The sequence below is a fragment of the Platalea leucorodia genome (assembly GCF_965183815.1).
Source record: "Platalea leucorodia genome assembly, chromosome: Z".
NCBI classification, from domain to species: domain Eukaryota; kingdom Metazoa; phylum Chordata; class Aves; order Pelecaniformes; family Threskiornithidae; genus Platalea; species Platalea leucorodia.
Window position 1 is genome coordinate 54,958,016 of NC_138858.1, and position 24,130 is coordinate 54,982,145.

The window sequence follows — 24,130 nt, forward strand, 5'->3', positions numbered from 1 at the left end:
CTTTACAGATGTGACAGTCTGCTCGCGTTTCATCCGTGAGCGTGGAGTGGTGGCTGCTGCTGTTAGAAGGTATTGAATTTACCATAGCAGCTGTTTATGAAATTGCTGTAATTTCTGCAGGATATGGTGGTCACAGCCTCTGTGGATTCACTGTGAACCTGGGGATGCTTTGGCAGGAGGGAGGATGTATCAGGAGTGAATTGCTGGGGACAGAAATAAGAAGGTCTAAGGACCTGGTTTCTGGCCACAGCTTATGCACTGTGAGACCAAAGGGGTCTGGGTTTTTGTGGCTTCTGTTTTCTGTGTTTTCTGATAGCAGAGATTAATGTAAGAGTCTCTGGATGAAAATCAGCAGCCGTTGCTGTACAGGCAATTACCACTAGTGTCATTACACTCCCTTTTGGCCTTGAATCCAGGATTAGGGGGAATATAATCTCTTACATTTTCAGCCTACTTTTGTCAGTGGAGGTTTCTCATTTTTATTTGATAACAAGTAAAGCTGCATGAGAAATCCGTGTCCAGTCTTGCTCTGCAACACAAAGCCCTTTCTTGGCTCTGTTTAGCTGGTAGCGCTGCTGTGGACTCTTTATGTATAGAAACTGTAATGGCAGACGACAGACCTATTTGCAGCCTTGGTCACCTCTAGTCCTTGATTGGAATCCATTATAAGCACTTTACAGAGGGAGGCAAGTTTTACTATCTGTGTTCAGCAGCTGGGGAAACTGAGGCACGGAAGGAAAATGGTGCACCCAGAGAGACTGGTGCAAGGAGAGATGTTAGCCTTACCCCTGAGTAACACCCCCCTGGACCCTGCTAAAATGGCCTGTCCAGAAGGCAGCTTGCAGTAGTCGTGCACAGGGTGTCTGTATTTCCTAAGCTTTCAGTGACGTGAGCACTGAGTCTTCTCACCACCTGAAAAACTTGAGAACTGAAGTCTCACTTTAATGTTAAAAATCTGGTATTTTCCCTGAACAAGAGGCTTATGCTACAGACAACCTATATTGTTGATTTGATTGCCTTCTTGTACTTATTAACTAATAAGCCAATTAACTGTCCGAATAACTGAAGGAAGCATCCCTTATTCTTTGATCATGTACAGGGACCCCCTGTCAGGATGAAGTTTCAAATCAGGGAGGCTGGAAGATAAGGTTTTTTACGCAGCCCCGTCGGCTGGTTTTGGCAAGCAGGGGAAAGAGCATGCTCTCCTTCTTGGTGGGTGTTCCTCCTTCACGTCCCAGCTGCTGCTCCAAGAGGCAAAACAGAAGCTGGGAGCTGCCGTACTGTTTATTTCACTAAGTGGCAGATGCTGGCACTTCCTTTCTTTCTAAACTTATGGTGGTTTGCGGTAACGTTGACTCTCGTAGTACACTGGTTCCTAGCAGGGTGCAAATGTTTCTTGTCAGCTTTGGCCATCTTTCAGGGCTATAAACATTGCCTTTAATAAAGAGCAGTGGTGAAACAGGGCTGTGATTTATGAGCGAGGCTCTGCAAGTTGGCCTGTCTTTCGAAGCACCATTTGTACGTGGAAGGCTCCGTAGATGTGTTAGCTCACCTGGTTATCCTTTGCTCTTGTCAGAGCTGGGAGTTTGAAACCAGTCGCGCCTGATTTGAATGGATGAGGCGTTGCCTGGGGCGTGTGTCAGAGGACTCTGGAATCTGCTTTCTTCACAAGTTTGGAGTAGACCAAATTTAGAGAATTTCGGACATTGGCCAGTGCTTTTGGAAGGGGCTGAGGAGGCATTTCCCACAACAACAGTATCAGGAGGGGCTTTTTTGTTGTTGTTTTCTAGGGTAGCCGGTGGTCAGTGATGTTAATGCTGTTGGAATTATATTTACAGTATTAATTCCCTACAAGAGCACTGAGGCTGAGCCCCTTTCGTTATAGCACCTTATTATTTACACTGAAATAAATGCAAAATCAAATCCCCAGTCCTTGTAGGAACAGGTTAGATGTCTGTTTTCCCCAGATACTTGATAAAAAAAGTGGTACCCACAGTGTGGATGTGTGACGCTTTTGATGTTCTAGCAGCACTAGGAAACAGAGGTGAAATGGGCAAGTCTCCTTGCTGTGGGAGCGCTGCACACCTTCTCTTAAACCATGCAGGGGAAGAGAGGTAGGGCACAGGTGATGGTTTGTGTGGAAGGAGGCATGCAGAATAGCAAAGATTTTTATTTTAAGCTCACATTATATGAAAGTCTCATCTTTAAAGGGTTAATAAGTGGCTAGCAGTCATTTCAGTAAATGGCTAGAAAATTGCTACTGGAGCGCAGCAATCGGTTGTTCTAACTGTGGCTTGTCAAGCCCGAAGATTACAGTGGTGTATGAAACCGTGGTATGTTGAAGTGTTGTGTTTAAAATCATTGTTAACTCATTCCACTCATATCTGCCCTGCGCATGACCCCTGCTGATCGTTCATTAGCCCTGTGTAAACGAGGATTTAGTGGAAAGAATTTCTGTATAGTATTTTTTTTCAGATAGAAGTGCTGTCACGCACACACACACACACACAGAGATCTGAGATTTTGCAAGAATTTTCATGCCAGTATCAGAGAAAAGCTTTTCCAAAGTTAAAAGCCCGCCTGTGTGCAGGGGTGTGTGTGTGTGTGGGGGTGCGCTTTCTGGTGTGGAGTGCTCTTGCCTCTCTGAGGGGAGAAGCAAGGCAGGCACAGAGCTCAGCCAGAGCTTTCCTACTGTAGTAGAGGTGGGAGGAATCTATAAATGCATGATTTATGTAAAGTGCCCTGGGACTGCCGTGCTGAACATCCTAACTTTGCGCAGCCAGTGAGGGAAATTATTGCTACTACAAAGGAGCAAGAGGAAAGCAAGCAGTTCTCCAGGCTGGCCTGGGTGGCCTGTGTCTCTCTCCCATTCCCCAAATTGGGTTCCTTGCTCCGAGTCCTGCTTTTTCTAGTGGTGCCTCCCCGTGGGATGCCCGCTGCTCATGGGCGGCGCGGAAGCCGCTGAGACTTCTGCGGATGTTATTTTAGATTTGGGGAGTTGTATTGTTTCCAGGACAACTGGGGAAGAATGAGGAAGGGACTTGTGCCGAGTCAGCTTGGAGCTGCTGAGCACCCTGACTTGCTCGCTGCGTTTTCCCCTAGAAAATGGCTAATGGCCATAAATTTTACAGGGACCCCTTCACGCCTGGCAAGCGATTAGGTTAAAAAATACTAGTGCAAGAAGCAAATGAGAAGCCAATGTTGTCAGGTGCAGTTGTAGGCTGATAACAGCAAACAGCTCTCTGTGAAGTGAGCACAGGTTGTGGACACTCAGCACACTCAGAAGGTGAGTGCAGAGCAGGATGTGTTTCTGGGCTGGAAAGCCCATATTTGGGTCTCCGTGTTTAACTCTCTCACCCTCTGATGACTGCTAAATAAATGTCCCTGTTCTACACAGCTCTTTCAACTTAGTGGAATTTGCTATATTGTGTAATCTTGCCTCTGTACCATTAATTGCCTTCTATTCTAAGATGAATTAAATCCTTCTTGAAACTGTAACGTCATGTTATTTTTCTTCTTTCCGTATCCTTTCCATCTCATAGCAATGCTGAATTGCAGAATATGGTATTAGACTCCAGTGCTGCCATGGGGAGCAATGAACTTCAGGAGAAGGATGCCACCGGAGCCCTGGGCCATGATCTCAGCAATGGCAGCAGCAGCAATTTGGAAGCAGCCAGGCGCCTGGCTAAGCGCCTCTACCATCTGGACAGATTCAAACGCTCCGATGTGGCAAAGCATTTGGGTAAAAAGTATGTGCTGATACGAGGCCTTTGGCCACGTTGTTCTTCTTGCTGGTTCTGGAGGGGTTCACTCTCGAATTATAACCTTTACTTATTTGTTTGTTTGTTTAAAGCAACGAATTCAGCAAGCTTGTGGCTGAAGAATACCTTAAGTTTTTCGACTTCACAGGCATGACGCTGGACTACTCGCTCAGGTACATGCCCGTTTGCAGACCTTGTGTTCTTGTTTTAGTAACGGTGCTGTTTGCTGTGTTGTCCTGATTTAAGTGGTTGCCCTCTGGGGGCTAAAGAGGGTGAAGAGAGGGATGTGATGTGTTTCTGGGACTGAGCTTTTCTCTTCTGTTTGGCTTGGTGTCCTGCCCTACTCCAGAGTGCTATTGGAGCAGTGGCATTTCCTGGAGAGGGAAATCTTTGGGTGGACCTGCTTAGAGATGGTCCTTGATGCAGAGGAGATGCAGAAAAATGACCAGTCACTTGGTAAACTGGGGGACTGGTAGTCTGCCAGGTAGTGCTGGGGAATGAAGGTGTTGCTCACAGCTGAGCTGCACAGACTTCTTGGCTGATAATTTTGGAGCTTGCTCTGCCCAGCTGCAGTGCACAAAGCCAGGGCCAGGGTTTGATGTGGCTTGACAGCCCCCGTTGCCGCGTCCCTCTGAGGCACCCAAGAATGTGCAGAACAGCAAAAGCTTCCATGTGGAATATGCCATTGAGAGTTTGGTAGCTGCCAGCGTGGGTGTTTGAAAACCCAGCCCTTCAATTTTCCTTCCTTTTTACACTGGATTTGCCCTCAACAATGTTTGTTTTCAGTATTCTTTTTCTTAGGAGGCAAAACACCAAGTTTGTGTAGCAGTGGCCTGTTAGCATGGTTGCTGGTGTTCTGGTATTTAAAGGGATTTAAAGTGAGTTCAAATTATCTGGCTGAGGTTACTCAAGTGGGTTATTGTTTTTTTCTAATGCTACAATGCCAGGAGGTCCACAGGCACTTGCCGGTCCCCTTGCAAATGCATTTCCAGGGAGCTGACTCCAGGAGACCGTGGCAGACCCCAAGGAAAGCCCAGAGTCCTGCCTGCCAAAGGCGGCAGAAGGGAAATGCACCTGCGGAAGAGTGAACCGCCTGCTGCCGGGGCAGGGGGATCGGAGGCGAGCCGGGTCGGAGCACCCGCTCAGCACAGGGCCGGAGCAGCCAGGGTGGTGGGAGGTCTGCTGCTCATTCGAGATTTTAGCAGCCCTGAAGCGCGATGCTAAATATACCCGTCTTTTGAATTGTGAAATCAAATACCTAATTGCTTTGTGGCACATATTTAGGAGGTCTCTGCTCCCGGTAGATCTCCTGTTAATATTTATAGTCATGACCTTCTCTAAAATATGCCCTGGCTCATGCGGGACTTAGATGCGCCAGGGGTTTGCTGAGGTTTCAGGAGCAGCCGCAGCGACTGCCGGCTGCACAGCCTGAGCGCACAGCAGAGGCCGGGGACAGAGCATCGTCCGGAAGCCTGGGGGAGCCGAGGCATGCTGCCTCCCGCTCGCCGAGAGCCCTGTTTCTGCTGGCTCCCTGACGAGCTGTGGTTTGTTAAGCATTTTGGAGCCTGTGGCAGGAGCCACACCCACACTACCCCCGGGCTGTGGAAGGCCGTTGTGCAGTGCATATCACCATCGGTGGCAAGTCTGGGACATGCGGAGGGGTGTTCCTTCATTGTCCTGTTCTGCTTCCACACCCTGGACCCATGTCGCCCATGCATCTCCCAAGTGCATCTCTTGCATCCTCCACAGGACCGCAGGAGGGGAGGAGGTGGGACCGCTGCTCCAGCCCCTCTCAGAGTCCATCCCGGTCCTCCCGGTGGGCAGAAGCTCATCCCCGTGGCCCTTGGCTGCAAAATCATGCTCTGAGAGCGAGGAACCTGCCTTGTTTATTTACCAAATGTTGTTTCATCAGTTGCCTCTCCGAAGCAGCTTCCAAGGGGGTAAAGGTGCTGAAGAGGAGGACAGGGTGTAGGTCGGTGGTGCTTGGCATGGGCAGGGGGTGTCGCTGGAAAGAGCCCGAGCTGGAGGAGGACGAAAGATGGCTAATTGTCAAAATGTCCCATGGGACCATGAGATAGGAAGGGAAGAGAAACCCTGCGAAGACTCAGTTGTATCTACTTGTGAATTAGGTTATTTGCAATACATTACATGTGAAACTAAGTTATTACCAGGCAGATCACACTCTGTATGGGTGTGAGATCATTGCAAGTACAGCCCGTCTCTGACCTTACATCAAAGAGAAAAAATTAACGTTTATTCGTCCAGGCTAGATAGACATGAATGTTCCAGCAACATATTCCACGCCTCTCAGATCTGGTGTTAGTTTCAGTCTCATGGGGTATTTAAAAATTGTCTATTAGGCACTCATTTTATATGCCGTCTTGCTTTGGACCCAGAAGGTTTGTGTTTTCAGGCTTTTCTTAGAAGCATCCTGACAAATGAGCGTAGGCTGATACCGCTGAGGTCATCTCTTGGCTCCAGGATGTGGCGATTTTGGGAAGTGCAGAAGTTCTTCTTTGGCTGCGAGAGGAGTTTTTGTAGCAGGAAGAATAGCGGCGTGGTTAAGAGGTGGGGTGGTTAAGTGTCGGATGAGGAGTGGAAGATGTGTGTGTGTCCCACCTCTTTGCACAGGCTGTGCCTGACAAGCATGCCCAGGTGTGCACCAGCCCTGTGCCCTGGACTGCCATTAGCAGGAACCCAGGAGGGCCAGGTTGCTCCTTCCGCCGTTGAAGCTCGGTGGGAGATGTTGCGACTCTTCTGCCCTCTTCCCCAGATGTTTTCTGCAGGTCAGGTAGTCATGCTGCCCTCTGCAAGGTGACTGGTGCGGTCCTGGCCGGTCTGATAGGACGACCGCACATTTGGTGTGGGCTCTGATTCTGCAGTGCCTCTGCTTGACTTCACCACCTGGAGTAGCACCTCTGATTCGGATTGGAATACAAATGAGTGTAAAGTTAAAAGGTGCAAGGGTGACAGACAATTGGGAAAGGACAGAGAACACCTTGGATGTCTGTCATGCATAAGCAACACCTGCTCCAGTTCCTTCCCCAAAGAAAAGAAAAATATTGAAATTAAGAACAGCTCTTTCAAATGGTGTAATTGCTTATTAGTTTGTATATGGCTGAGACCAGTGGCAATCTAACTCCTGCTTCATTTACTATAATGTTGGGATTAACTGCACAGGGGATAATAGCCCGTTTTCCTAGAAAGGCTTCTTGGAACCAAATGTCTGGCGTGCGCTTATGTACTTCTTGCTGTGAAGTGTGCTCTGCTCTGTGCACTGTGTGAGGCAAAAAGAGATTTATTACTTTAATTTCACCTTTTTCTGCTCTTCTTTTAGGAGTTTCTTTAAAGCCTTTTCACTTATTGGAGAAACTCAGGAACGAGAGAGGGTTTTAATCCACTTCTCCAGCAGATACTACCAGTGCAACCCAAACACCATTTCTTCTCAAGGTAACTTTGTTTCTGATATGAAGGTCTTTGGTTGTCTCCCTCTTCATTCTCGCCTTCAATAGCATGTATGGTGCGTGCCTGGGAACTGAAGGTGTATAATTGCTGTGCCACACTTAGAGACTGTGGTGGGCATTGAAACCCTCCACGTTCTGCACACATAATTGTGGTAAGGCAGTGAAAATATCTGTATTCATACTCAGTCAGGAAAGGTGTTTAGGCCCCCTCAGTGTAAATCCTCAGTTGTAGCATCTCCAGATTGGAATGTCCTCAGTCGTGCTTTCTGGTCTCGATGACTTCCAGCGTGTTCGGGTACCTGTACTCTAGCTACACATGTGTGGATGAGAATAGGTCCCATCTCGGGTGGAAGAGAAGCTGTTCTCCCTCCGTGCTCCATTCAATCCTTGCGTCTCTGCATGCACTGGCAGCAGGCATGCCAGTTCTTGCCAGTTGTGGGGGTGAATTTTGGGTGCTGTATCCAGACCCTGGCATGGTTTCATCTCAACTAGCTAACATCAGTCAGAGTGCTGCCTCCTTGCCAATGTTTTCAGTCATTTTGGGAATGGATGGTGGAAACAAACAAGCACACGGATCAAACCTGAGAAAGTTGGTATGGGAGAAGAGGGTGAACTGTCCACTGGCATAGCTGCTGCGTTCAGCCAGCCACGCCAACAGAGGCATGCGGCCCTGTGATTGCAGTGCAGGCTGATCACATGCTGAGAAAAGGAGGAGGGTGAGAAAGAAAATAAGCACGGGCTAAGCTGTGCCTTTGGTCCCAAGTGTAAGTGACAAGGAGCTGCGACACTTGGAGGCGTTGCCACACTTCCTTAACCCTTGCTTTGTGACCTGCCCCCGTTGCAGTGAGGTGGTGTTTGTCCACTTTCTGCCTGTTCAGCTTTACTGGCTGGCATGCTGGGGAGGGGAATAGGTAGCAGTAAGACAGGATCTGCTCCCATGCTATCTCTGTCCTCTTCTTAATGCCTTCCTTGTTTCAAGACACCACAGGCAGTCAGGTAGAATGGATGTGTTGTGTCCAGGCTGAAATAATGACTTGCATGTTGATGTGGCAGCCTTACTCTAGTCCAGGGTGCAAGAGGGACATTGCCATTTATGAGCCTGAGTAAGGATTTAGAGTAAAGTGAGTCCTGCAGACTTTTCCCAGGATTCTACATAATTTTGATGCTGCATTTCTACTGTCAGTAGTCGAGTGCTCTACTGCAGAAATCTGGTGGTTGTTCCTGTCAATGGAAATCCAGGACTGCATTTGCCTTTCTCTTTTCCTCATTCCCTTTTCCATCCTCTGGATGCATTTGTGGTTTGGAAACGAGAGGGCAGGCTACTCTAGAGAAATGCATAGACCTGAACTGGAGCACTACAGCCCAGATTCAAGCTGCTTCAGACTTACTACTGGTAGTGATAATAGTTCTTCTCTCATTTCATGCTCTGCTACAGTTTGGCCACATTGCTTGGGTGCTAGGGCCTGTACAGACGTCGTAAGAAAACATGGTCCTTACCTTGGGGAACATATTTTTGTAATGGCTTCATCTTGCGCAGGTTTAAGCCTATGGTAGTCACACTGAGTGTGAAATGATATCTATCCTCATCCCCCATTCCTCTTCCTTCACAGCCCAGAGGGACCTGTGCATGGTCATTATCTGGACTCAGCTACGAAGGTTTTTATGTACATCTCCCTGCAGTGTGTGCATGTCCTATAAATGATTCTGTGTCTTTGTGACACCCCTGTGCAAGAAGGGAAGGTGGCACCATGTGTTTATGAACAAGAGAATAGAGAAAATATTTATCGTGATGTATTCTTAATGTTGGAAACTGGCTAGAGGCATTTGGATTTTCAGAGGTGACAAATGGCACCACGGGCACTGTCACCTTTGTCTGGATTTGTGCACAGTGAATACATATTGGGTTTTGAAAGGGGTGCCTGGAAAATGAGGAATATGAAATTGGTGTCCACTTTTGCAAATGACAGTCTGCTCGGACTTTCCCAAGCCTGCCACAGTGACTCCAGGGATGGAGGCAGGGATACAGTCTGTCTCTTCTGGCTCATTGTTGAGGGCCTTTGCTTCAGGACCATGTTAGAAATTGCCGGAGCGCTCTCTACCCAATATGGAGCCAAGGCAGCGGTAAATAGCTGGCTGAAGTTCTCCAAAATTCAGTCTAATTGAGCCCTGAATGAGGAGGGGGCCAGAGGGGGAGGAAAACAGGATACTGTGCTGTATCCATTCTGCACATAAGAATGGGTGTATTTTACTCTTCCCTTTCTGCCCTGAAAGAAGTGAATAAGAGGGATCTGATTTGGGCTGTGATATTGGTATTAGCAAGCGAAGGGTGGCAGCATGCTTTCCTGTCTAGTTTGCTTCATCCATGGGTGCTGCAAGATAGTTTTGACAGTCATTAAAAGAAAGAAAGGCTGTTCTGGCTTGGCAGCTGTGGGATGACCTCACTGTTCATTTATTTAATTATGTGTATTTCTTGATGAAACAGATTCTCATTAAGGGAACAGACTCAATTAGGCTATAAGGCTCAGTTTCAGCTGTTCTTAAAGGTCCAGTTGTGGGTGTGCATGTGACTCTGGTTATGTCTGTCTCTTTCTGCAGATGGAGTTCACTGTCTCACGTGTGCCATGATGCTGCTGAACACAGACCTGCATGGCCACGTGAGTATGCACAGCTTTGTGTAGACTGCTCCCATTGACACTGTGCTTGGAGGGGGTGGCTTTCTGGCAGCAGAGTCCCCTGGCTCGTGGCCTGCTCCTAAAGCACCCCTGCAGACAGCAAACAGTGAGAAGGCTGCACTCCCAGGCTGGGCAGATCAGTCATGTGTAAGCCTGGCACTGTGCCTGCTTTTGCCGTAATGTGTGAGGGTGCTCCTTGTCCTCGGGCCCCTGTCTTTCTGGTGTGCTTCCCATCTTTCCCTGGTTACAGCAGCTGGCCCTCGCCGGGAAGCAGGGAAGCCGTGGTTGGGATCGGCTTCCCCTTTCCAGTATGTAAAAACATTTGGGAAGGCAAAAGAAAGAAGGAAGGTGAAGAGGTACTGGGAAGGTCACAAGGGGAAGGTGATGTTTGCAGGCAAACAGTTGCAGGGGGAAGATCTGGTGGAGCCAGGGTTCTGGTCAGCCAGGATTATGATGGGTGTGCCCAGAGCCACGAGAGTGGAGGGGAGACATGAGCATCCTGAGTGGGAGTGCTGTGTTCCCCCACTGCAGACCTCTCCCCACTGCCTGCCCCGGAGAAGTAGTATTCCAGTTTGAGTCCTCTTAGTCACACTGGTATGGGGTGCCAGCAGCCCTAGGACATGTATTTCAGCAGCCATGGTGCAATACGCCTGCTATGCATGGTATTTGGATGCTGATGGGAGGCTTCCTCTGTCCTGGTGTCGCGAGGGAGAGGGAAGAACACAGGGAGCATGGCCTGATAGCATGCAGGAGCAGTGGCTTCAGCCAGGTGGTTTTGGGGCTTCTCTCTGGCTGAGACCCTCCACTGCACTGCCAAGGGCTCTTCCAGGAGGGCCTCAGGTGGGGGCTCTCATGCAGCAAGGGTGGTGGGTAGCGCGGCAGGAGATGGAGGTTCCCTGGGTCTGTCTCCAAGGGCTGCTCCGTCCCTGTGGGTGCAGCTCTGTGGTGGGTGGAGGTAATGATGCCGAGGCTTGTGTGTGCTTCCCCAGGGGTTTTAACACCCACCTCCCGTTAATTGAATGCCTTTGTCTGAAAATTGTAGAAGCAGGAGGGGGAAGGGAGTTGTGAAGCACTTTTTTCTCTGAAGGCTGAGCCTTCCCCGATTGAGGAGCGCATCAGTCGCGTGGGAGAGTGAGTGGAGGTACAAGAACGTGCCCCGATGTGCCTCTTAGCATACACCGCTTCTCTTCAGCACACCTGAGACTGCTTGCACAGGTATCCTGCTCCCCAGAGCGATGAGCAGCCTGGGGCACCTGCTCTCCAGCCTGCCTGGCCTTGCAGTCCAGAGAGGGAGACTAAATGGTTGTGCGTCAGCCTGACAGCATTTCCCGTCGCTCCCTGCAGTGCTTTAGTGGGCCCTACTGTCTTCATTAGGTACTGGAGTAAATGATCTGGCTCTGACCCATCATTGCTGATGATGATCTGCAGCTGAAGCTGGGATGACTCTGGCTGTTGCAGTGTGTAACTTTGGAGGCTTAGCCTACTGGCAGTAGTTAGTGTGTTGTTACATGTACACAGCTGTAATGTTTGCCAGACTCCTGCATGTCTCTTCTCTCTCATTCTCTCTCTCTGCGCTTTCCTGTAATTTTGGTCTTCCTCTTATTGCTTTGCATTTTTCCACATAGGTGGTAAGTTGGGCATTTTTGACTTGGAATGCAGCCCCTTGCAGATACACACTAATTGCCTGTTTCCTAACAAAGATAATGCTCTCACCCATCCTTAGCGTGATTCTGCTAGAGCAGGAAGCAAATGAGTCACAGGGCTTGTCTACACCGAGCTCCATTTGTTGCTGACATACTGCGTGGACTCTTTTACATCACAGTAAGCTGAACTGCTTGTAGGGCTGTAGTGCAGCTGCTCTGCCTTCAGTTCACACTTTCCCTTAACTCTTGTAGACTAACTTTTACCTATCCCTTTATTTATCCCCGTCTTGCCACATTTCATTCTCTTTGTAACTAAATCATTTTTGCTAGTTGTGTCTTGGAGATGCATGCTCGCTTCTCTGCAGGGAGGTCATCACCCAGGCTGTGACACTAGAGACTTTTAAGGTATCTCTAGAATGGCAGGCACATCTTCTGGAATCTGTGTGGCCCTGTGTGGAGATGTTAGCTTTGGTCCTGGAGCAAAACAGCAATGCCAGTTATCTCAGTGGGTGAAATCAGCCATACTGCTGCTGGTTTTGGTCAGCACGGGGAAGCTGCAAACTGCTGCATGGAGGAAACATACAGAAGCAGGCTGAAGTCTGTTGCAGGGAGGAAGGAAAGCATTTGCAAGTCTAGCAGAACAGCTCCAGCCTGCACCCAAAGACTGCAATTATGAGCTGTATTCTGCAAGCTTAGCAACCAGAGAGCCAGGGTTACAGCCCGACTGTGTTGTCAGGAGCCTTCCTGATGTGGGAAGCAGTGTATCGTGTGCCCCTCCAGAAGTATCTCCTCTCTTGTGGAAGGCGGTGTTCCTGCCTGCCTTCTTTCTGCTGGTCCGTGCTGGCCACAGGCTGTGGGATCTTCCTTTGTGGTTAGATGAGGCTGATGGTCAAGGTTTGCTGGTTTTCCATCTCTCCCATACATTATGGAAGGGAAGTAAAGGATGTGCAGGCCAAGCTGTCATGTAACTGTAACATTGAATGACCTGTATTACCGACTGGTGCCCTTCTTTGGGCTCCACTCCTGTGTTAATTTGGGCTCTTACTTCTAACCCAAGTCACTGTCTGCGCACAAAGCTCTTGCACTGTATTTCTGCACCCAGGGGACCGAGTACAGACACCTTCTCTGAGGGGTGATGAAGACTGGGATCCAAGAGCAGTTTAGGGCAGCCTCAAGCCTCCAAATGGAGCAGTTCAGGTCCTGCATGAACATAGCTGTTCCTTTTCTGTTTGTGGCTCAGTTGGGCAACTTTCAGTCTGAGAATTAGACAGAAAGAGAGAAGAGAGAGCAATCCTATGGAAATGTCAAGGCATCCTCAGCCTGTGAATCAGAAAAGGTAATGGCTGCTCCTGGGTGTCTTACTCCAAATCAGGGCAGTTGCTACTGGAAGAGAGCTTTGGAAATCATAAGAGAAAGGTCTGGAAAGGGCCTCAGTTGGCTGTTTACTTATGCTGCACAGCAGGATCAAGTAGAGCTTTTCCATCAGAGGCTGGTAGAGCCTCTGGAGACATGAGGGTGTAAGGCACCATGCAGATACCAGGGAGCTTCATCATCACCCTCTTCATTACCCTCCAGTGTTTAGCTGTTTTTCTTTTCGGATGGGTGTGTGGGACTTGGGGTCCAAATGCACGTTCCCTTTTCTAGCTGTATTCACACAAGGATGCTTGTCTCTAAGTAATCTTGGGAATGCTTTCTTAGTGCTGCCTGCCTTGGGCTTAAATGAGAGCAGGGAGATGCAATTCATCTGATGTTGCTTATTTACATCATTTTGGAAAGCAGCATGAATATGATGCTGTTTCTCTGCCATCCCTTCCAGAACATTGGGAAAAAGATGACCTGCCAAGAGTTCATTGCTAACCTCCAGGGGATGAACGACGGCAAAGACTTCCCAAAAGGGCTGTTGAAGGTAAGGAATGAACTGCAGAACGTGTGTTTTGTTTTTAGTGAGAGATGGTTGAAAACAGCACCCTGCTTGCGTTTTCTGAATCTTAATTGTCAAACAGGACAAGCGATGGGCACATCTCTCCTCCCAGAACATATATAATATATACAGTGTTTATTCTGTTGTTTTCTCTCTTGCCTCCACTTGATTGTGATCAAGACTCTCTGCAGCATGGAGAGGCGAGACTGAACTCCAGGGGGGCCAGCTCCAGAGCCGTGTGTCTTGTAAGCTCATGTGGTCATGCTGTCCCAGAATGTTGCCTCCCGATTAAAGCGGACAGAAGTAGCCAGTTGGTTCTGGCTACTGAATACATAAGAGCTAATCCTGAGCTCTGCCTATCTGGAAGGCGTGTGTGTTTTTTCATCAAAGGTGCTTTGGGGTTTTCACATTAGAGCAGGAGATGTAATTTCAGATTAGAATGTGTTGTCTGGCACAGGCTGCTTTGCTTCAGGTTTTGTTCATTAAGTTTGTGCCAGGAGTTAAATCTGAAGAACAGGGAAAGAGGCTGAGCAGGATGAATCTTGTTTCATTATCAATAATAATGAGAATGTTTCATTTCTCTTTTGTCTGATTGTTGGCATGAAACAGCAGGCTGTTTGAATGAAGAAAGGAGCGCATACACTAGAGTTCATAATTTTCTTTTTTTTGTAATGGAAATAAAAATGAGAGGTTGCTGCATCTGAGAGCTGACCCAAAGCCTCGTGAAGTAAATCAAAAGAATTGCCGTCTCTTCTGCGAATTTTGTGTCAGGCCCATTGTGAAATGCAGATGTACCTGAATAGCTACAAGTAGCAGACTTTGTTTTCTAGTATTGGTAGTTTCTTCAGTTTCTCCAGCCAGTTCGGGGAGCTTTTTATTGCACCGTCCTGCTTCAGTTCTTACTAAGGACTTAGGAATATAAACTCAACCCCCTTGTTTTTAGATTTAATGTCTTTATTTTTTAAATCTGGATACAGAGTACTCATCTGTCAGCAGCAACACTTCTTAAATTTTTTTTTTTTCTCCCAAGGAATCTCATTTCTCACTCTGCCATACAGAGATGTGTTGAGATTAATTTGCAGGCTAATTACAGCTCTTATTGAATAAATAGGTCTCCAGACTGTGTTTAAATAACCTTCTGAGTGTACTGATGAGAGACTTCCACTGGTGCTCACCTGCTGTTTATTTTCCTGCTGACAGAATTACGCAGTCGGGGCTGTATCTTGGTGTTTAGCGCTGACCTGCTAATGCTAAGGCTGCCTGGCTCTTTGCCAGCCCACCCAAAGCAAGGACTAGGGCTTGGGATGTTTCGGATGTAGCTGGACAGAAGAAACCTGGTGTCGGTGTCCTGCCTCATTTGAGGCTTTTTGCCCTTTTCTGTGTGCTGCCCTGATGTCTCGGGGACAGAGGTGGCTCCCAGCCTCGATCTCCCATCTGGCTTGTCTGAAGATTTGCTGGTGATCGTTGTAATTTATCAGTGGAGGGGAGTGGAGTGAGTGGCAGTAACTGTGCATTTCAGTAGCTACATCACTCTGTCCGCAGCAGCCACCCTGCCACTAGATATGTGATTACAAAGACTTAGCAGAAATTAAATTTGCATTAGTCTCAATAAATTAAATACACAGAGCCCTCCTACAGCACAGCGCCAAAGTGCGTACAGCTTGCCGGTGCATTAGCAGTGTAACTAATGAGGATCGGTGAGGCTGCTAGCCATCTCCCCATATCCTTCGCCAGCCACCTGGGAGAGGAAGGACCGTTTCCACAGGGTGGCAGTGTGCCCCTGTGGGAGTCGGGTCCTCAGCACCCACGGATGAACACTGCAGACCCGTGGGGAAGCTGGTGGGCTTTTCTGCCTCTCTGGTCTTTCTGCCTTCCCCTCGTGGCTCTGCTGCACGCCTGTACGAAGCTCTGCAACTCTGCCAAGTGCCGGAGCAAAGCTGAGTGGTGCTGGAGGGGAAAGAAGAGATCTGAGCAAGTCCTTACGTCTTTGCAGGTAGCTTTCACCTGGGGCTTGGGAAGCTTTCTGCAGCGTTTACCGTGGACCCAGTTCACAGAGTCAGGGCTGCAAATACTGCTTGGGCTATCCAGGACAGTCAGCAGACAGGCAGAAATCAAAAGTTGCCTTCAGTCAATCCCATTACCCGTAGTGCTACTGACTGCAGAGTGTGGCCCTGAATGTTTGTTTTGTCTGGATAGGAAAATAGCCCTTCAAGGGGCAGACATCAACATGTGAGGAGGGACACTTCCGTCTCCTGTGTGATCAGCCTCAGAAAACTTCTGATGTGAGATCTGATTGCTCCTGTCCACTCCCATGAGGGAGCCATTTCTTTGTTTTATTAATTTTTTTCCCAACAATAAGGACGCTTTGGTAAATACCGTAAGGCCTTCAGGACGTGATTCTCAGTGTGTCACTGATAGTGCATTGAGAACAGAGACGGCTAGAGATGGAAATGAGAAATGTTAATATGATCTTGCTCACCTTGTGTCTTTCTGCGTGTTCATTAACACTGAAAAGAGTTTCGCTTTTGTACACCCATCTGCACAAAGATTCATCTCTTTTTCTTCTTCCTTGTTCCTTTTGTCAGATCTGAGGTTGCTTTTAAAGTTGGGACCCGTAAAGGCAAATATGCCAAACTGTGATTAAAAGCATGGTTCTCCCCATGGGATCTGCTTGCAGTATTCATATATTCAGTACTTTGCCAGGCAGGCAGATATATGTACCTTCCCTTTTATTCCGTCTTAGCTCCGGTTCGACCGTCTGTCACACATCCCATTAATCTGCCATCAGCTGCTAGTAAAGACTAGACACAGAGACAGTAGCCTGATTTCCAGTTCTGTATTGTCAGTGCATGTTGACCTGAGAGTGGTAGTTTATACTTACTGCAGGGTTCCTGTATGCCTTCAAACTGGGCAAATTCCTTGTAAATGAGAACCAGCATCCCAAGCTGTGATTCTCTTCTCTGGTGTAAATCAGGAGCATCTATCTCTGTGGGTCTGGCTGGTGTAGAAGGTGAGTCAGGTCTGTTAAATCCAGGCAGATTAAGGTTATTGAAAGTGAAATTTTTCAAAGGCAGGAAAACTTTTTGAAACTCCCATCCTTTGAGCTGTCACACTCCAAGCACACGAATAATTTTATATTGTATCAAGCTGTGATCAGGCAAGGTGATCCTGAATTTCAGCTGTGATCTTATTCTTCCCTGTAGCAAAGGTCTCTTTGTCCTGGTGAGTTGAAGCCCTGGAAGGAGTGTGAAATACCAAGAGTTGTGACTGCCCATGTTCTAGTTAGTGCAGCAGTACTCTGGGCTCAGTGCTGTCTCCTAAGGCTGATGGTGAATTGCACAGTTACCAGCATTTACAGGTGGGGACGAGTGACAAGTTTTCTGGGACAGAACGACCCAGCTGCAGCACTCATCTCCTCAGCGTGGATGTGCCTCACATCCCGGATTAGCTGCCTCAGGTGCTGCTGCAGATGGTGAGGGAAGCTGGAGGAGAGATGCAACGCCACCATGAGTATGAGAGAGCTGAACACATCCAAAACAGTTAAAACAACTAAGTCCAGTCTGTGGGTTGTTAGCCTAAGAGAATCGCGATCAGACCATTGCTCATTTGTTCCTATAGAAAGGGAGGCCATGGCTAGGGTCTCCCTACTTGGAAGGGAAACAAAATCAGTCTGGGGCAATGTCAGGAACCTCATGGCTACAGCATGACTAAGGCTGGTTCCTTCCTCCTGTGGTCACACCAGCTTTAATCTGGTGCAGTGGTACCATCTCCACTGATGATACTCTGGGTTTGCATTATGTGACCATAGCCTTCTTCAAAGCTGGGCTTCACAAGATTGTCTTGGAAAGAGCCTAATTTTAGCCATGCATGCTTGCTTCATTCCCTGTAGGGAGCGCGGTCCCCACAAATGAAGTGCTGGTACAGTGCCGGCCACTGTGTCTTCCTCTTGCCACCTTGTGGCAAGGTGTGTGAGACTCCGCTCAAGCAACGTGGCAGTGACGAGGCCTTTCTTATGCAAGGAGAGAAAGTGTCTGCCCCAGCCCACAGAGAGCCTGCAAGGAGTCACCTCTGAGGAAATGGATCCCTGCTTTTGTTAGGCAGCATCTTGGGAAGGCTACTCTGTCGTTAGGCAGTGTATTAAGTACCACCTGCCCATATTGTCCTGCATAAGTAAATGTCCTCTGCATCCGCAGTGTCCAAGGTACCTCATTCATGGCGTCAAGGGCATCACCCAACCTCTGATGAGGGCTGACGTTGGTGGTTCTGTTGCGCCACGACATGAACACTGGATGTGAGGTGGTCATACCTGGCTGTGTGTCCTCTGGTAGGAGGTGATAGCTCTTTGCTGACCCATCATGCTGGCAGGGAGCCTCTCCATCATGCTGAGGGACTTGGGAGGCTCTATGGGGACTTGGCTAGAGCCATCCCAGCAGGGGCTGCTGGTGGAGATAGGACTCCAGTCCTGTGTAAAAGACCTGCTTTTTCTCAAAGGCTGTTTTTTGGCTAGGCCTTATCTCCTGGAGAAGCACCATGATGAAGTGACCAAATTAAGTGGGAGTTGCTGGTGCTGAACTCTTCTGAAGAACCAGTCCCCCTTAATTTCCTAAATAATCTGAATTCTTGATCAGGATTGCTGGGATATGCAATTTCCTATAGAAGCTGCAAGGTAGGGTTTATCTCATTTTGCTGTCGGTTCCCTGCACTTTAATTAAGGATTTTTTTTTTTTTTTTGCCACTGTCTTTCTGCCTCCTCCTCCCTCTCTTTTTTTTCCTTTTTTTTTTTTTCCTTTAAAAGCCCTCCAAAGCAAACACTCAATTTAAAGAATTACTGACATCTTGCTTCATCCATTCCAATCATTTCAGGTATTTAGTGGAGAGAAGGGAGCAAGCATCAGGTGGCTAACTTACCCCTGCCCCATTTACACAGAGGAAATCACACTAATTACACTGCTGTGTACACCCTAATTGCTCTCATCTGCAGTCTCCACACTTCCTCCATTTCATGGCTGAGGCTTTTCAGCAAGAAATTCCCACCTTCCTGCTACTGCTGAATGGAGACAGGAGCCCGATGAATTCGGGGGCGAGGGGAGCGTGTGGCAGCGTGCCAGAGGGGCCCCAGGAGGACAGCGTTGATGGCTGGAGCACCCTGCGGCTGCGGGCAGAGGAGGGGGGCAGAGGGGACCACGTGTCTCTGCTCCGCTACAGAAGCCAGAGCTCTGCTCAGCAGGAAGAGGGCTTGCCTCCTTGTTTCTCCCCCCCAAATGAAGTTTTTTCTGTTAAAAATATTTCTGTTGGGATAATGTTTCTGGGGCAGCCATTTCTTATCTGTCTGAAATGAAAGATCTGTTACCGAAGGCCCCTTTCAGCTGCTAAGAGACAACAGAGTCTAATCTGGCAGTATAAAAGTCAGGGAATGCAGGATAAAACCATTAATCCTTGTCTTAAACAGTTGTTTGTGAAAGCATACTTTCCTTTCGCTCTCTGAGGAGCCACAGAGCCATAGTGACTGAAGGGAACACCTGGCTTGTCTTTGCTCTCCTCCATCCTCAGTGAGGACCTTCCTGCCGCGATAATCTTTTCCTTTGGCTTGTGATTTTTTGGGTGTTGTCGTTTGTCCTGTCTAAGAGTAATAACTGATTAAAGCGTGCCTCTGCAGAACTGTGAATTAAACTAGGTTATGATGGTGCGTGCATTGACCATTATGATGGTCCGTACTCATTGCCATGAGTAACGGAGATGCTGACACCCCCCTGCCCCATTGAAATGCATATGTATTTTCTTTGTGTGTTCCAGGAACTTGCTTCAATGCATATAAAGAGAAAAATGTGAAATCTATGCACTTTTCTCAAGTCAAATAAGCCCAGGTATTGTGTCGAGCAGAGGAACATAAGATAATAGCAAAAGCCTAATGCGCTCCACCAACTCTCGGTCCCTGAGCAGGGAAAGCAGAACTGTAGAAAAGTTTTTAAAACATAAAATTTTGTAATGGTGATGCAGGAATAAGGTTTCCTCTGCGCGGTCTAGGGGTGGTACTAGGGATTGCTTGTCTTACTAGGAAGCAGCCAGTACAGGATGGGCCTGTTTCTGCTTTCAAGATCTGCATTTCTCTGAATTATTTTTGCTCCTCCAACATTTCATCTCTTTGCTTTCCAATTGTTATTCAAAAGACCTCACATAGCTCACCAGGCTTTTGTGTCAGCAAGGAGTGAAACCCAAGCAGAGTCAGCTAAGAATTTCCATTACTACTAGCTGCAATTACGTGGCTCAATACCAGGCTCCTAATGAATGTTTGGGGGTTTAATTTTCATCTGTGGAGGCAAGGTCTCCGTAGTGTCTTGTCCAGGTTAATCAGGCAAGTGAATCATTTGATGTTTAGCTTTTCCAGCCTGTCAGATAGCCAAGGCTGTCAGTAATCCCCTACTAGCAGCTCCTGAGGACGAGTGTCACCATTCAGAGCTTCCCATTTCTTGTGCTGTCGGTGTGGAGGATACAGACTGGTAGTCTCCAGGAATGATGCGCTCTGCCACTTTAAAGGAGGAATTTTGGGCTCATTTCGAGCTGGGAAATCTCTAATACAATGTCACACATACATTTTGGTCCTTATGACATATTACTCCCACCTCCATGTAGGTAGAAAACAAATTCTGAAAAACATTCTTTGATCTTCCACCCACTGATCTGCTTGAAATTTAAGTTCTGTGCTGCAACTCGAGGGAAGGAGGAGTAGGAATATAATTTATACCATATTTAAAAAAAAAAAAAAAAAAAAGAGAGAAGAGGAGAAAACATCACTTCCACCAGTTATAGAATTATTGCTATATAAATCTTTGGTATTCCTTCCTTCTGTTTGTCACCACAGTTTTCAAATGACATTGGACTATTCTCTCTCTGACCCAGTTACACTGTTTTCTTTCAAGAAATAGCGCTAGGTTACTCCTTAAATTTTGATTTATTTTTTCTTCCTGCTTTCCTGTGATGTTAAATGGAACATTTTGTTTCCTTCCGAGGTCATGCGGCCTTGGATGATGAAGTATTCGTAAGATCCTAGTATAAACATGGGGCAAATCCAAGCCACCTATTTTCTACTCTGCTGACAGATGGTTTCTGGCAGGAGTCGTGAGGGTTTGGAAGGATTTCTCCTGCTTTTGGGGCAAGACAGCTGGCCATCACTCCATAGGTACATGCATTTGTGGAGGAAAGGGATGTCAAAGGTTATGCCTATTTTCCACCCCCTGGAGCTGCTCCTTTCATGGTGCAATGCTGCCAGTGCAGGTGAGACCCATGTGAAACCTGTGTAGTTCTCAAAGTGGCCTAGATTCTCTTTTTTCCTCCCTTTTTCCTTTTTTTTGTTGCTATTGTGTTTGCTGTCTGAATCAGAGGGAAGCATTGAAGGGTGGTTGTTTTTCTTTTTTTATGCACTTCTCTGGGGGAGTGCTGGGTGGTGAGGGGTTTATTTCGGTGTTGTTGACTCTGAGCACGCTCACTGCAGGGACAGAGGCAGGGATTGTTTGCAGCTGATCTGAGAGAGCTGGTAGGCTTTGCACCAGTGCTTGGTTCACCTCCCTGTGGGTTTCTGTCACAGCTGTGCAGAATTTTAGGGTTTTGGTGCTTTTATGGATTTGTTCGAGGTGCCACTGTTATCTGTGACTACATTTGGCAGTTTTAACTTAAGGAACTTGGTGGTCTGTGTTAGTTGGTGCCTACTATGTGGCTCACTTAATTTCTGTCAGCCCTGTTGGCAGTAGGCGATAGTTCCTAAAAAGAGGAATGCAAGAGGAGAAGCTTTTTCCCCTGGAGACTATAGTGCTTTGCCAATAAACACAACAGCTAGTCTGTGACACAGAGCTGTTTTCAGATATGCTGTGAGGAAAATGAACATGGGTAATGGCATCTCTTCACTTGCAATGCTAATCAGGATAAAGGGGGCATGGTTTCTTTGCATCCCTGTTATTATCAAAGAGCCTGTTTTCATTAAACCTGTGGTCTCCCACCATTCTCAGCAGGGCACTTATCTTAGGAGTGGTTTCTTTAGGGTCAAGATGCAGCATGGATCCCAGAGAGGTACAGTGATATCAGGATTGATTTGGTCTTCCACCAGCCAATATGGTTTTGTCACTCTGCTCACTTTTAGGGGCTTACTGATGTAAAAAGTCAGTAGTAAAGACTTGTGTCTGTGACCACAAGCCAGCTGATTGTGGGCGTGCTTTTAGCCTGTTTCTCATGTAAAGTAAAACATACAGACTTCAGTTGCCCTCATGGGGTCATAGATGCAATGTTTGTGTTTTCCTGGTGCTATGAGTTGGTGTGCTTTGCTTCATGGTTGAGGTGGTCTAAAAGCACGTGCTTTTGCAGCCACAATAGCCTAGTTGACATGGGATAGCTTTCTGGGCTGTAGTAATTTGACCGTTTTCCATTGTAAGAATTACTTTCCATATTGTAAGAGAATTCAGAGTTATCCCCAGGGATTCCTTCGAAGCCTATAGCACGGGTGTGTGTACTAAAATATAAACCATAAGAAAATGAAAGATTCTTTTGCGAATACGTCAACAGATGTTTTTTGCTGGTAAATTCAGATTGGGATAAAACCGAGCATCTCCGCAAATGTCAGATATAATAAACTGTGGTTGGTGGAGAATAGGAGTCTCTCATGGGGAAAGCTAGGTGGGTAATTTTGGTTAACAATTTTTAAGTTTTCTGTCCATATCTGTCATTCTCTCACCATACCTGCTGTTACCCTGTTAGGGTTCCTGTTGACCTGGTTGCTTGTGCATGTAGAGATGAAGTGGTTGCTCTAGTATTTCTGCTGTTTACAGGGATGGCAGTTGGAGACATTTAGATTTAATCTTGATTGTCAACTCCCCCTGGTTAGCAGACCTCAGAAATCATTATCTTAATATCACAGGAATGTCAGTTCAATAATGTTACTGTTGATCAGTTGTTGAGCTCTAGTTTTGTAGCTGTCGTATATGAGTAGCTTATCCAGCAGAATTAACCTTCCCCTTCCTGTCCATTTTGGGGAAAAGAAAAAACCAAGGATGAAGGAAGAAGGAAAGCAATCTTATGAAAGATTTAATGTTGTTTATTTAACAAACTGCATTAAATAGTGCCGCTTTTCTGTGCTACACAAATATGTTACTGGCTCTTGAGAGTATATTTCAGGTAATTGATATGTGTGTGTTTATGTATTTTGTTGGCTTTTGTTTGTTGGTATTTTTGTCACTGGGATCAGGCTTGAATGATGCTAATGGATTCTTGCGGCTTTGTGTGAGGACATTGGAGTTCTTCGGACACAATAACGTGGTCCTTGGGTTTGGTCCCTAAAAGCCAGTATTGATTTAACTTTGAATTCCACAGCTTGTCTTCTTGTGTTGTTGATTTGCTGAATGACGTTAGGAGGACCAAGCAAGGACTGAGTATGTTTGGCCTCCCAGGGAAACTTGACTGGTGGGAGGAAGAGATGGGAAGGAGCTTATTGCACAGTAAGTTGGAATGGCTGCCTGCTTCCTTTATGGGTGATGTAGTCTGCCATAGTGCCTGTGATAGGTGAAAAGCTTTTGGGTTGCTTTAAAAGGGTGAGATGGAAGGAATAGCAGAGACTCTGCTTTTCCCCTCCTGCATCTGTTTTGGCCCAAAGTTTCAAACATTCTTGCTGGTTTATGGTTTGCTCCTTAGAGGTGCTGGTAGGGAAGGTCCATAAATAGGGTCACCATCCTTTCAGTCACCCCAGTAGTGTTACTGGGCTGTTCAGACTAAATACTGACTGAATATCTGCATTCTGCCCCTTCCCCACCACCTCTTTGCTGGCCTCTGATCAAGGGGAAGATCATGGCTTCTCAACACACCTGGAGGGTCCCCTGGGCACGGACAGCTTTGGTTTTTCTGGTATTACACAGCCATATCAGCCCCTCTTTAAAAAATTCCCTTCTATCCCTCCATTTATGTTAACAACCCACTTCTCCCTCAGAAATCCCTGTTGCTCAGTTACAGACAGAAATCAATCCTGTGTGCATGCTAATTTCTAAAATGGTGGGACTTCTCTAATGTTGAAGCATAGTCTTTCCCCAGAAGACAGTCACTGTGTACACAGGGCTACTGGCTCAGTCAGGAGTACAAGGTTGTATTATCACTTGCAGATAAAAATCGGGGGCATTGATGAAATCTGAGCTGAATCCCTGAGCTGAAGACATTTAAGGCTTCAAAAGCATGATCTCAGGAGGCTCTCTCTTTTGGAGAGCGTGAGCTGAGAGAGAAGTGTTTTCCATTCTCCATTGGGGGGACAGAAAAAATTGAACAAGATGCAGCCTGTCACCCTTGGCGTTTTGGACTGCTGCTTGGTTACAGCTGAAACAGACCTGTTCCATCGTGAATTAAGGTTCCTGTCCTGCCTGAGGTTCTGCTAGCCTCAGCTCAGAGGGTGCTAGGTGGAGAACTGCTGCACTTAGGCAGCAGCGATGGTGCTGTGCTGTGGGCAACAGAAGAGAAATGTTGCTGTGATTCAGTCTAGTTTGTGTTTGACAATGAAATTGCTCTGCATAATTCACATTGGCCTAGGTCTGCGTGTGATATTTAGGGAATATAATTATTTCGGATGTGGTGAGGGTGCTTGGGGAGGTGGCCTTATAAATCCAAGAGCAAGAATAATCTGCTAGGCAGGGGGCTGGTAGGATAG

General features: G+C 47.2%; 1 protein-coding gene across 7 annotated transcripts in view; it reads left to right on the plus strand.

The window, feature by feature from the left end:
• PSD3 (pleckstrin and Sec7 domain containing 3) overlaps positions 1–24,130 on the plus strand; it is a 113,271-nt gene that overhangs the window by 39,940 nt on the left and 49,201 nt on the right. For 5 of the 7 annotated variants that reach the window (XM_082337180.1, XM_082337181.1, XM_082337179.1 and 2 more), the window contains 5 exons: positions 3,543–3,749; positions 3,854–3,934; positions 7,099–7,211; positions 9,821–9,879; positions 13,357–13,446. In XM_082337180.1, coding sequence (XP_082193306.1) covers positions 3,543–3,749; positions 3,854–3,934; positions 7,099–7,211; positions 9,821–9,879; positions 13,357–13,446 — 550 coding nt within the window. Of the gene's footprint in view, positions 1–3,542; positions 3,750–3,853; positions 3,935–7,098; positions 7,212–9,820; positions 9,880–11,007; positions 11,113–13,356; positions 13,447–24,130 lie in introns of those variants that run through there. The other 2 variants (XM_082337185.1, XM_082337184.1) reach the window with 2 other exon arrangements.